Below are 13,307 nucleotides of genomic sequence, written 5' to 3'. Positions count from 1 at the left end.
GGGGGGGGGGGTTCCTGAGAACAGACACAGGATCTCAGGAGGTCTTGCCCAAGAGGCTTCCTTTGCAAACATCGAAGGCAGAAGGAACTGCCAGTGCAAGGGTCTGAGTGAGAGTGTGGGAGCATCCAAGGCAGAACAAGGATGCCAAGGCTGGCCTCATAGACTAATGGGGACAGTGGTAAGACATGGCACGAGAGAGGCCACTGGGCCAGACAGTGTTAGCATGGTAAAATTTATAATTTAAAACGAACAAACAAACAAACCATTTGGTGGGGGCAGGTGGCCATACATATGCCACGATGCACGCAGAAGAATCAGGACAGTTTCTTGGAGTCTTCTTCTTTTTTTTTTTGTTTTGTTTTTTTGTTTTTTTGTTTTTTTTCGAGACAGGGTTTCTCTGTGTAGCCCCGGCTGTCCTGGAACTCACTCTGTAGACCAGGCTGGCCTCGAACTCAGAAATCTGCCTGCCTCTGCCTCCCAAGTGCTGGGATTAAAGGCGTGCGCCACCACCACCCTGCTCTTGGAGTCTTCTATCCTTCTGTCATGTGGGTCCCAGGGACCCAACTCTAGTCCTTAGGCTTGGGGATAAGCACTTATTTTGCCAGCCAAAATCTGAAAGTTGTTGGACCCTGAGGTTCAGATAGGGGAGGGCCACTCCCCACAGGCACTCTGTTCCCCACGCTGGTCACTCTACATAAGGCACCTCATGCTTCGGCCTCCAATAACACCCCAACCACCTGCTTACAGAGGGAACCACCCATCACCCCATGGTTTTCAGTGAGATCCTGGTTAGTCCCTTGTGCCCCAAAGAGCCAAGCACGATCTTTAGGGAGCCTGCCTTTCTGGCTCTCCTGAGAGTCCCCTGGGTAGTGAAGGGAGACAGTCTGTTCCAAATGAGGGCCTGCGGGCACTCTCCACAGCTCAGCTGGCTTCTCAAACCTTGAGAATCCCTCTGGGGCAGAGTTTCCAAACTGTGGGATGTTATCTTTCTGATATGGGTTGTGATATCCCTGGGGTGTGTGGGCAACTGACGTTTTAAAACATGGCACAAGTGTGGTGGTGATGGTGGGGTGCCAGGGAAATGGCTCAGAGGTTAAGAGGAGTCTCTGTGTGTGTGCCTACGAGGGCACGTGCCTGTTTGCGTACAGGTGCCAGAAGAAGTGTTAGATTTTTCTGGAAGCTGGAGTTATACAGCTTTGAGAGCCACATGATGTGGGTGCTAGGACCTGAATTCAGTCTCCTGGAACGGCTGCAAGTGCTTTTAACCACTGAGCCATCTCCCCAGCCCTCCCCCCATGTACAAATTAAATACAAGCCAATAAATAAAAGTCTAAAATATGGTATAATCCAGGTATAATGGTATCCCAGGATCCCTATAATGCAGACATTGAAGAGGCGGAAGCAGAAAGATCAAGTGTTCAAGGTTATCAGCTACATAGAGGGTTCAAGGCCAGCCTGGGCTACATGAGACTTTATCACATTATAAAGAAGCTGCCAAACATCTTAGAGGGTAGAATATCAAGTCAGAAATACTGGAGCTGGAGTGGAAGTCATTTTGTACTGGGTCTCAGACAGCATTTGGAAGCTGGTATTCAAGGTGCTGTGCCAGGTAGGGTCTCCACAGAACCATAGGGCACTGGACAGATATGATCAACTTCAGAAGTACACCCAGCTACCTGCTGCCTGCCCAGGCTGTGTACCTCATCCATTCCCTCACTTATTTAGCTTGGGCTTCCAATTTTTTTGCACAGTGTTCTGGGCAAGATCATATCCTATTTGACCTTTTAAAAATGATGGGCGAGTTTCAGTTTCAATATACAATGTAGGGGGGCCCGAGAGATGGCTCAGTGGGCGAAGGTGGCACTTGCCGCCAAACCCGATAGCCTGAGTTCGATCTCTAGGGCCCACATGGTGGAAGGAGGGAGAACTGCAAACTGTCCTCTGACCTCCAAACGTGTGCCCTGGCGTGTGCAAACCCACACGCACACCCGTATGCACAAATAAATAACTGAGAAGATTAAAAGAATAAAGACCTTTATTGAGACCTGCCAGCTCTCTCTCTCCTGGAATTTCTCACAGTAGGACTCACACCCCGTGCATATTTGCTTCTGCATTCTCTCCCCCCAGTAGTACACTGAGTCCTTCGCTTCCCTTCCCTTTCTCTTTTTGAGATGGTCTTTCATAGCCCAGGCTAGCCCTGAACTCACTACGTAGCTGAGGATGACCTGGGACTCCTGATCCTTCTGCCTGTGCTTCTGGAGGGCTGGGGTGACAGGCATGGCCACTCTGCCCACTTTGTTCAGGGCCGGAGGTGGGCCTGATTTAATTCACCAGGACACACACACGGAGTCACGAGCACCCTTGGGACTTGTCTCGAGTTGGCAGAGGCAGGTTGGTAATCTCCCAGCCGTGCTCCAGATGTTTCCTAGAGCCTCGTTTTTATAAACACTCCTGTCATGGGTGGACACAGAGCCCGGCACGCTTGTGCAGCAGGCCAGCCTCTGCTGGAACGGCCTCCTGGGACCTTTTCCTGGCAAAGCCTGCTTTGTCTTTGTTTTGTCCTCTTGCTGTTGTGAAGCAGGAGATTGCTGGGCAGCAAGGCTGGCCTCAGAAAGCCAGTCAACCCTCTGCCTCAGCTGCCTGAGCGCTAAGGTGACGAGTGTGTGCTCCAACCGCGTGCACCCCCACATCCAGCTCTTGATCATCTTTTTTTGTTTCTTGTTTTTTTTTTAAAGATTTATTTATTTATTATATATAAGTACACTGTAGCTGTCTTCAGACACACCAGAAGAAGGCATCGGAACTCATTATGGGTGGTTGTGAGCCACCATGTGGTTGCTGGGAACTCAGGACCTTCAGAAGAGCGGTCAGTGCTCTTAACTGCTGGGCCATCTCTCCAGTCCAATCTTTTGTTTGGTTTGGTTTTGTTTTTCACAGTATGTTTGATTGACTGTGGTGATAGGGATTGAACTTAGGGCCTTGCAAGCTCTCTTCCACTGAACTACATCTTTAGCATTTGTCTACATTTTCTCTTATTTTAAATATAATACCATTTATTTAGTCTTTAAGAACTGCAACATTCATATAACGTATTTCAGTGATGCACACTTGTTACCCCTCCCCAATCCCCCTACAAGCCACTCCTGACTTTATATCCATTTTTTTGTTGTTGTTTTCATTACTGTTTTTTTCCCCTTTGAGACAGGATCTCACTATATAGCTCTGGCTGGTCTCAAACTTACATAGATCCTTGTGCCTCTGCCTCCCAAGTGTTGGAAGTAAAGTCATGCACCACCACATCCAGTACTTTCTTCTCTTCTTTTCTTTTTCCCCCTTAATTACCCACTCAATCCAATTACTGTGGCCCATATGCACATAGGTAGGGGACAGTTTTACACTATGCACACTAAACAAAATAGTAGTACTGGGGGAAATGGGGGTACAGGACCCCCAAGCCTGTGAGCTCCTAGCCATTGATTCTTGGTCAGATTTATAGTACCAGGTGTAGTTTTTCATCCTATGGAGAAGGCTTTAAATCCAGTCAGAAAGTGATTGGTTATCTCCATAATATCCATGCCACTAATACATCCTTGGGCATATCTTACCAGGCTGATAAGCTGCAGGGTAGTTTTCAGGAGTCCCAGCTGGGTGAACCTCTTGATGGATTTTTTTTCCTGCTCCCGCAGTCTGCATGGCACATGTCTGCAGTGTGAAAGCTGAACACCAGCCTTGTTTCTCCAAGTCCTGTGATCACAGGGTATGGTACATCCTCAGCAGGAGGGTCTTACTATCCACTTCCCGAGCAACCGAGAGCAATGGTAAATAGCCTGCATTGTTAGCGATCGCCAGATGACAGCGATGCCAGGGTCCTGCCTGATCCAGTCATTGCTCCTTGCCAACTTCTGTTTTTTGCCAACTCTCATTTAGTCATTGTCTCCCAGGGATATGATGTTGGCCAAGAATGGGAGGTGTAGGTACAGAAGGCAAGGCCTGGTGTGGGACACCCAGGGATACTCTGCCTGCTGGTGCCAAGGTCTCAAAATGCCTGTTCGTGCCAGACGTTCGGGCTGTGGGTAACCAGTGGCCACAGCTGTTGGAAGGTGCGGCAGGGCATCTCGTACGTGGACTCGGCAGAGGATTTTCTTTCACTGAGTCCCATGGAGAACAGGCTAGACCCAGCCATGCCTTTAGTGATTCCAGCCTTGCAGTATTCAAGGACAAACCCAGACCCAGAGAGGCAAGCTAGGCCTGGGAGAGTGTGATCCAGTGTCCGCTTGCCTTGGAGTCCACTCTGACACGGGGCTGGACATAACCTGCCAGTTCTGGCTTGCCACCTCCGCTGGAGCCTCTGCCTGTTGTTTCTGGCTGTTTGGAGACAGTGGGGTGGTTGTCCTTGTCCTGGCAGGTCTAGTTCCAAGACAGTCAAAGGTGATGTAAGCTGCCCAAGACTTGGCTTTTGGACGTCGCTGTCCCTGATGAGCTGGGGGGGGGGGAGGTGGTGACTCTTAGCTCTGTGGCATAGCAGAGGTCAGGGAATGGTCCACCTCATCCTTCTAGCCTTGGAGAAAATCGGAAGTTCTGTTTTGAGACAGAGTCTTATTCACTGTGTATCCCAGGGTGACCTCAAAGTTACCATCTTTCTCCTTCAGTGTCCCAACTGCTAGGATGACAACCCTGCATAACTGGACCCAGGGCTACCTGCGCACTGGGCAAGCAGTAAGCCCCGCCCCGGCCCTGCTCGATGTTTTTCTGTCCCTCACGGCTGGTGACTCTAGAATACCACCCATCGCTCAGTACTTCACACAGCACAGGCTTCCCCTCGAGTCACAGAGCCCCTGTCTTCCCGATTTGGTAAAAGCTCCACAAGGTTGGAGACAGCCAGCCTGTCTACTTCCCACCCCTGTCTGCCACTGCGGGAACCTCACCTGTCAAAAGTAGCTGCTCACAACATGCTTGATAAATGAATGAGGGACCGAAAGAAGGAAAAGAACAAAGGGATGAGGGAGTAAAAGCGAGATGACCAGAGAATGAGTGATTGACAGAAAGAATGGAGTAACAGCCACCTGTACAGGGCTCCAGCCCGAGGAGCACCTCTCCTGATGAGCACCTCCCCTGATGAGCACTGTCTTAGCCAGTGTTCTGTTTTGCTGTGAAGAGAGACCATGACAACTCTTATAAAGCATTTAACTGGGAGCTTGTTTACAGTTTCAGAGGCTCAGTCTGATATCCTCATGGCAGCAAGTTAGGTGGACATGGTGTTGGAGCTGTAACTGAGACGTTATATTCCTCCTAACCCACAGGCAGAGGGAGGGAGGGAAGAAGGGGGAGAGAAAGACAGAGACACAGACAGAGACAGACCCTGGGCTTGAAGTGGGCTTTTGTAACTTCAAACCCTGCCCCTAGCGACACTCCTCCTCCAACAAGGCCACACCTCTTTGTGCAAAGACACGCCTCTTCCTCCAACAAGGACACACCTTCTCCCACAAGGACACGCCTCTTCCTCCAATAAGGACACCTCCTAATCCTTCCAAGCCTTTCTCCAACTGGAGACTAAACTGTGAAAAGCTGAGCCTGTGGGGTTGTTCTCTTTCAGATCACCACAGCCACCCTTCCAGATGAGCCTTGGAGGTCCTTGGCACAGGCCAGTCTCAGGCAGCTGATGCAGAGCCATAAAGTGGGGAAGCCCCCTTCTCATACTCCTCCCTGTGTCTCCCCACAGAATGTCCGCATAGATCCGAGCAGCCTGTCTTTTGGGATGTGGAAGGAGATCCCTGTCCCCTTCTACTTGTCTGTCTACTTCTTCGAAGTGGTCAACCCCAACGAGGTCCTAAATGGCCAGAAGCCCGTAGTCCGGGAGCGTGGACCCTATGTCTATAGGTGAGGCCAAGCAGGATGGGTTGGGACTGTGTGTGTGTGTGTGTGTGTGTGTGTGTGTGTGTGTGTGTGTGTGTGGCAGAGGTGGGGGTGGTGGGATGGGAATGAGGCAATGTCTGCTGTGCTGAGCTTTGGAGATTGATTGCTCCAAAGGTGGGCCAGGTACAGAAGCGGGAAGCCATAGTGGCTGCTAGTCTGTGGAGAGGCGATGCGTGTCTGAGGGGAGTGTATCCCTGTATGTGTGTCCTGGGGTGAGGGCTCATGTGCATGTGTATGTGTCGTCATAGGGGCGGGGCACACAAGAGGACCCGAGAGCACACAAAATGGTCAAAATAGCTGCTGTTGAGTCAGAAAGGTCAAACAAAGGTGCAGAAGTGAAGCCAATTTACACGTCACCTAAGAAGTGACCCACAAGCAAGAGAGGAGACAGAGAGAGTGGAGCGTGGAGCGGGCTTGTGTCTTAGACATGGCCTGTGTGGGCCTGTGTGAGGAGGAGACTGGTGACTTCAAGCATGGGAGGGAGACCGGTGAGCCTGGGACAGTAGGCCGAGCAGTGCAAAGGTCCTGAGACTGGAGCATTGGGGGACAGTGAGGGAGCCAGCCTATGGTACAGGTCCCCCTGGGGCAGAGAGATGTAGGGTCTGGGGTTTGCCGGCCAGCAGCTCTCTCCTCAGATTCCTGTGGGAGGAGCCACCTGCCGAGGTGGGAGTATTATTACTCCACCCTACGAATGCAAAAACCAAGGCCCCACAGGTGGAGAGACTCATTCAGGGCACGTCCCAATCCTGGGCTCTCATGGTTGAAGACTGTGGATTCAGGAGCGGCTGCCTGGTCCTCCATCGTGGACAGAGAGTTTTACTTCGTATGCCATGCCTGGTTCCCCGTCTGTGAGACAGAGATAATAGTGTACCCATTGTGGCTAGGTTCAAGGATCAGATGAGATAGTTAGTTGGAGCCTCTTAAGCTCTGTCTGGCGTGCAATAAACTCAGTCAACGTTGCCTGTGTGGATATCTGCTCAATGCTGGTTGTCAAGTGGAAGGGAGGCATGGGGGGTTGGGGTTGTTTTCCGCAGAGGCTCAGAGAGCCTTGTGGCTCAGGAGGGAGAGCAGGGAAGAGCTGGTTGGTGGTGGCCGTGTCTTGCCTTGGGCAAACAGCAAGGATATATATAAACAAGAGGTGGCAAGCTTGATTTGATTAGCTTTAGTGATGTTGAATATCAGTGTACCATCATCCCAGGGCATGCTGGGAGATGATGCGAGCTTCCGTGTGGCCACGCAGAGCCAGCTGACTCAATGTCTTCTTACAGGGAGTTCAGACAAAAAGTCAACATCACCTTCAATGACAACGACACTGTGTCCTTTGTGGAGAACCGCAGCCTCCATTTCCAGCCGGACAAGTCCCACGGCTCGGAGAGTGACTACATTGTACTGCCTAACATCTTGGTCCTGGTGAGACTGTGGCCCTGTGTCAACCCTATGCCAACCCTGGAACCTGCTTAGCCTTCAGGGGTCAGCGAGCAAGGGCCACCCCAGCCCCACTGTCTCCATGGTGACCCCCCCTCCTTCTCATTGCTTAACCTCCCCTCTGAGACTCTGGAACCTCCACCATGGTCCCTGGTGAAGCATGAAGGCCAGAGGGCAGGTGGGAGTCAGGAAGAGCAGGCATTTATTGAGCACATTGTGTTGGACTGCTGAATCCGTGCCTTGGTGCATGCTGGGGTCCACTCAACCCAGCTGTTCAGGGGAGGAATTTACACAGGGGCCAGGAGGACCCTCCCTAAGGACAAAATCCCAGATACCGATTGGACAGCATTACCAAGCCAGGATCGAGTCCTGCGATCAGACACCATGGTTCTTGCTGGAAGTTTGAGGACAGGGTACAGGGTTTTAGTGGGAGACAGCCAAGGCATGATGTCACGAGGTAAGCATGGCCGTTCTCCGTGACACTAACTTGAGAGATTGGAGATGTGAACTTTGTGGGATTTTCATACTTTTTGGAAGATTCTTTCGATCCCCACCCCACCCCCGCCCCCACCCATAGGAAATTGTCAAAAAACACCAGCTTTCCTGTAGTCGGCGCAGGCCAGTGCTGACTGACTTGGCCGTTCAGCCACCTTGCCTCAAGTCCATTTTCAGAGGTGTCCCCAGGGACTTTTTGTTTTTATTAATTAATTATATTATTACTATCGTTATCATTATTTCGAGACTGGGTCTCACTATGCAGCCATAGGTGCCCTGCAACTCGTTATGTAGACCAGGCTGGCCTTGAACTCACAGAGATCTGCCAGCCTCGGCCTCAAACGCTGGGCGTGAGCCACCACATGTGGCTTATTAATCCCTTTTTTGATATTAAAAAGCAACAGCCTTCTGTGCTGGGCCAGCAGGATGGCTCAGTAGGTAAAAGGTGCCCGTCACTAAGTCAGATGATGTGGGTTTAATCTCTAAGACCCACATGACTGCCTCACGCTGTCCTTTGACCTCTATACGTGTGCTATGGCACCCCTCAATAAATATAATAAAAGCCCTGTGTTGAAGGAGACCCATAAGTGTCAGTGGGTAGGCATCATGCGCTCACTAGAAAGAACCTGGAAACACCAACGTGTGTTGCCTTGGAGGCAGAAGGTGGCTTTTGGTTGAACGGCCTTTGGGAAAAACCAAGGGTCCAGATGCTCCATGCGGAGGAAGAACAAACACGGAAACTGTAAACTCAACTGCGCTGGGGCAATTAGACCCTGGGGCACGGGGTTGGGCGTTGCAGGGGAGTCCATGTTGTGGGGTCCCAGTGTTGAGGTGGGGAGGAGACATGAGAAGTGAGGAGGAATCCCTGTGAAGAGGCTGAGGCAGGAGAATGCTGAGTTCCAAGTCAGCCTGAACTACACATTGAGACCTTGCTGTAAAAAAAACGCTGGGAGATGGTGGCGGCGCACGCCTTTAATCCCAGCACTTGGGATGCAGAGGCAGGCGGATTTCTGAGTCCGAGGTCAGCCTGGTCTACAGAGTGAGTTCCAGGATAGACAGCCAGGGCTACACAGAGAAACCCTGTCTCGAAAAAATAAAAAAAAAAACAAAAAAACAAAAAAAAATGGTCAAGAGGAGGCCGAGGGGAGTTGAGGAGTCTTTCGCAATATGCTATGTTCATTCCTAGGCTCATGTTACTGACAGAGTAGGGTCCACATCCTAGCTCTAAACAGGATAGCCACATCTTTGCTGGCCCCCTTCTGGGCTAGGCCTTCTCTTAACCTTGGCTCCAGCCTCATGTGTTCTCTTGGTAAGGGATGGCATGGGACCCTCCTTCTCTGTGGCCTGGCTCTGTGGAGTGTCTCCTGGTGGTTCATTCAGGCCTCAGGTGTGGCTCTGCAGAGACGGTGGCTGAGGAGGGCTTCCGGATGTCAGACCTGAGCTTCGTGTCTGCCTCTGCATCCTTATGGAGTTCACTTGGTCTGAACCCTCCCACCCCCCGAGTCATTGAGTGTTCTTAAGAGTACGTTTTAACCCTGGCAACAAGGAACAGAGAAGGGCCCACACTGAGGGCCCAAGCTCTTTGCCTGAAACCTGGTTGAAAGTGGGGGTTGGTGTCCCACCATGCCGGTCACCCTAATCCCATGTCGTTGGCTTTCCAGGGGGGCTCGCTAATGATGGAGAACAAGCCTGCAAGCCTGAAGCTGATGATGACCCTGGGGTTGGTGGCCATGGGCCAGCGTGCCTTTATGAACCGCACAGTTGGTGAGATCCTGTGGGGCTATGAAGATCCCTTCGTGAGTTTTCTCAACAAATACTTCCCAGACATGTTCCCCATGAAGGACAAATTTGGCCTGTTTGTTGGGGTAAGTGTCCTCTGTCCATGCAGAGAGTCGGGGTGTCTCTTAAGGACCCTAACTCAAACCAGCTTACACAACATTGGGAAACTATCAGCTAGTATAACAGGAGATGGCCAGGATGACACTGGGGCGCAGCTTGATCCAGTTCAAGTGGGGGACGTGACTGGGGTTTAGCTTAGAAGATTAGAGGTGCTTGGGGGAGGAGGAGGACTGGATCCTGGAAGCACATCTCTCCAATGTCCCCATCAGTGCGACTCATAGGCACCCACTTATTGTCAGACTTTGGTAACCTGAGCTAAGATTTGCTCTCTGACCCCTGACCCCAACTCCCTGCTTCATCTTAGCTTTCTCTGAGGGGATCTACTGATGGGGTGTGCTTGCAGTGGGGGGGGGGGTGTCAGTAAAATTACCACACCCTTCAGGACCTGTTATACTGAGCTCACGTGAGATTTACTAACCAATGGTTAGAGCACTGGCTGTTCTTCAAGAGGACCCAGGTTCGATTCCCAGCACCCACATGGCAGCTCACAACCATCTGTAACTCCACTTCCAAGGGATCTGATGCCCTCTTCTGGCTCACTCAGGCACTGCATACAGGCGGTACACAGACATACATGCAGGCAAAAGACTCAGACACATAAAATGAGAATATGTACAATTTTTGTGGAGAAGAGACTGGGTAAGGCACTGTGTCTCCCAGTGACCAGATGAGGACCCCATGGGGTGAGCACGTAACAAGGGCGGCAGGTCGAATGCCCAGTCTTAAAGCATCTACAGAGTCAGAAACCCTGGGTAAAGCCCTGTTCTTGCTCCTGTCCTTCCCAGCGCCCCCTATGCAGACTCCCTCCCCCTCTATCCTCACAGCGGTGTGGGGCTTCTGGGTGGGGCGCTTGTGTGAAGAGTGGAGGAGACGGGAAGAAAACACATTCCACTGAGCCCTGTGTCTCAGCCATTCTGTGAATGACAGGGCTCTTGGTTCTGTGACCTCTGGCCCATTCTACCATCACTCGCCCTTCCACTGAGCTTCTAGATCCTTCCCCTGGGGAATTTATATTAAATCCCTTCTTTCTTTCTTTTTTATTTTTTCTTCCTCTTTTTAATTTTTTAATTAATTAGTTAATTAATTAATTAACTTATTTATTTGAGACAGGGTTTTTCTGTATAGCCCTGGCTGTCCTGAAACTCACTCTGTAGACCAGGCTGGCCTCGAACTCAGAAATCTGCCTGCCTCTGCCTCCCAAGTGCTGGGATTAAAGGTGTGCCCACCACTGCCTGGCTTTCTTTCTCTTTTTAAATTGAGGGTCTCTCTATGCAGTCCTGAGTGTCCTGGAATTCACTATGTAGACCAGGCTGTCCTCAAACTCACAGACATCTACCTGCCTCTATCTCCCGAATGCTGGGATTAAGGGTGTGTGCCACTAAGCCCCCACTAAAATGCCTTTTTTCTTGATTAGCTGTTGGGCCTGATTGAGTAGGCTCATCCTCTGTGTACATGGGAGTATGAGGCAGGAGTATGGCAAATTCAAAACCAGCCTGGACAACTTAGACCCTGTCTGAAAATGTGAAGTAAAAGAGAAGACTGGAAGGGGGTGGGGGTAGCAGGAGAGATGGCTCAGCGGTTAAGAGCACTGCCTGGTCTTTCAGAGGCCCTGAGTTCAGTTTCCAGCAAGCCCATGGTGGCTCACAACCATCTGTAATGGGATCTCGTGCCCTCTTCTGATGTGTCTGACGAGAACGACAGTGTACTCACATAAAATTTTTAAAAAGTGGTGGGGAGGGAGGCGGCTGGGGGTGTGGCTCAGTGGATGAGCACTTGCCCACATGTGTAAGTCCTTGGGTTCTGTCCCCATCGTTTATGTAGCAGCAGTGAGGGGACATGCTCATAGCTAGTGCCTATGTCGAGATCTATGCCCAGGGCTAACGGTACTGCTCCCTGCCTGTCTGCAGATGAACAACTCGGGTTCTGGGGTCTTCACCGTCTTCACGGGCGTCCAGGATTTCAGCAGGATCCATCTGGTGGACAAATGGAACGGACTCAGCAAGGTAAGCAGGAGGGAGACGGTCCCCATCGACTGGAGCAGGGACTACACCGGGACAGGCCACGGCAGAGGGTGTCCGGGTCACCCGAGGGCTTTACGGGTCCCACAATGGTCCCTGCAGTGTTTCTGTCGGGAACTCTTTACTCTCCTGTTCCTAAGTTTTCATTTCTAAGGCAGACAGGAAGACATTCCCATAAAGATAAGACAATGAGGTCCAGCACCTTGCCCAGGCCCACCCGGAAACCCCCAACACTGCTTATAGAACCCAGTTTCCTGGCCATTTACCACCACCACGCCTCTGTATACCCAGAGAAATGTTTTTTTTTTTTTTCCTTCTTCGAATACACAGAAATCCTGTCATGTGCTATTTTGCTGCTGGCCTTTCTCCTTGGGGCATCTTTATGTATAATGTGTTTTGTTCTGTTGTGTTGTCCAGAGGCCCAGGTACTGAGAATGGAGCGAGCCCAAGCCATGTGAATCCTTGACAAGGGCACTGAATTCTGTCCCTCACTGGGGGATTCTAGGCAGGGGCTCTATCACTGAGCCACACCCTCAGCCCCTCACTGGGGGATTCTAGGTAGGAGCTCTACCACTGAGCCCCCAGCCCCTCACTGGGGGATTCTAGGCAGGGACTCTACCACTGAGCCACACCCCCAGCCCCTCCCAGGATAGCTTCAAACTTTCTTTCTTTCTCTCTTTCTTTCTTTCTTTCTTTCCTTCTTTCTTTCTTTCTTTCCTTCTTTCTTTCTTTCTTTCTTTCTTTCTTTCTTTCTTTTTCTTTTTTGTTTTTTTTCAAGACAAGATTTCTCTGTGTAGCCCTGGCTGCCCTGGAACTCACTCTGTAGATCAGGCTGGCCTCCAACTCAGAAATCCGCCTGCCTCTGCCTCCCAAGTGCTGGGATTAAAGGCATGCGCCACCACTGCCCAGCTAGTCAAACTTTCTTTCTTTCTTTCTTTTTTTTTTAAATGTTTAAGATTTGTTTATTTTATTTACATGAGTACACTGTAGCTGTTTTCAGACACACCAGAAGAGGGCATTGGGTTCTATTACAGATGGTTGTAAGCCACCATGTGGTTACTGGGAATTGAACTCAGGACCTCTGGGAGAGCAGTCAGTGCTCTTAACCACTGAGCCACCTCTCCAACCCCTAGCTCCAAACTTTCAGTCCTCCTGTCTCTGTTGCCTTGCAAGTGCTTACTTCTTAGATGTGTGTTACCACACCCAACCAACAGCCATTCTTAGTGGGTGCTGGACACATTAACCAGCTCCTATTTTATATGCATTGGTCTTTTGCCTGCATGTATGTCTGCGTGAGGGCCTTGGATCCCCTGGAACTGGAATTACAGACAGTTGTGAGCCACCATGTGGATTCTGGGCATTGAACCTGAGTCCTCTGGAAGAACAACCAGTGCTCTTAATCACTGAGCCATCTCTCCAGCCCCTAATCAGCTCCTTTCTAATATGAGAAGCCTAATTGAAAGAGTTCTTACTGCAGAGTAGAAAGTTTATCGTTTAGTTTTGTTGGTGGTGGTGGGGTTTTTTTTTTGTTTTTTTTTTTTTTTTTTTTTTTTTTTT

At 50.5% G+C, this 13,307-nt stretch overlaps 1 protein-coding gene across 3 annotated transcripts in view; it reads left to right on the top strand.

Annotated features, from left to right (window-relative positions):
- Positions 1-13,307, top strand: part of Scarb1 (scavenger receptor class B member 1) — a 67,774-nt gene that overhangs the window by 32,653 nt on the left and 21,814 nt on the right. For all 3 annotated transcript variants that reach the window (XM_031338003.1, XM_031338000.1, XM_031338001.1), the window contains exons 2-5: positions 5,720-5,877; positions 7,182-7,323; positions 9,495-9,698; positions 11,640-11,735. In XM_031338003.1, the coding sequence (XP_031193863.1) occupies positions 5,720-5,877; positions 7,182-7,323; positions 9,495-9,698; positions 11,640-11,735 (600 nt within the window). The remainder of the gene's footprint in view (positions 1-5,719; positions 5,878-7,181; positions 7,324-9,494; positions 9,699-11,639; positions 11,736-13,307) is intronic.

Source organism: Mastomys coucha, unplaced genomic scaffold, assembly GCF_008632895.1.
Source record: "Mastomys coucha isolate ucsf_1 unplaced genomic scaffold, UCSF_Mcou_1 pScaffold22, whole genome shotgun sequence".
In the NCBI taxonomy this organism is placed as follows: domain Eukaryota; kingdom Metazoa; phylum Chordata; class Mammalia; order Rodentia; family Muridae; genus Mastomys; species Mastomys coucha.
Note: the sequence above shows the minus strand (reverse complement) of the source record. Positions and strands in the feature narration are given on the sequence as shown.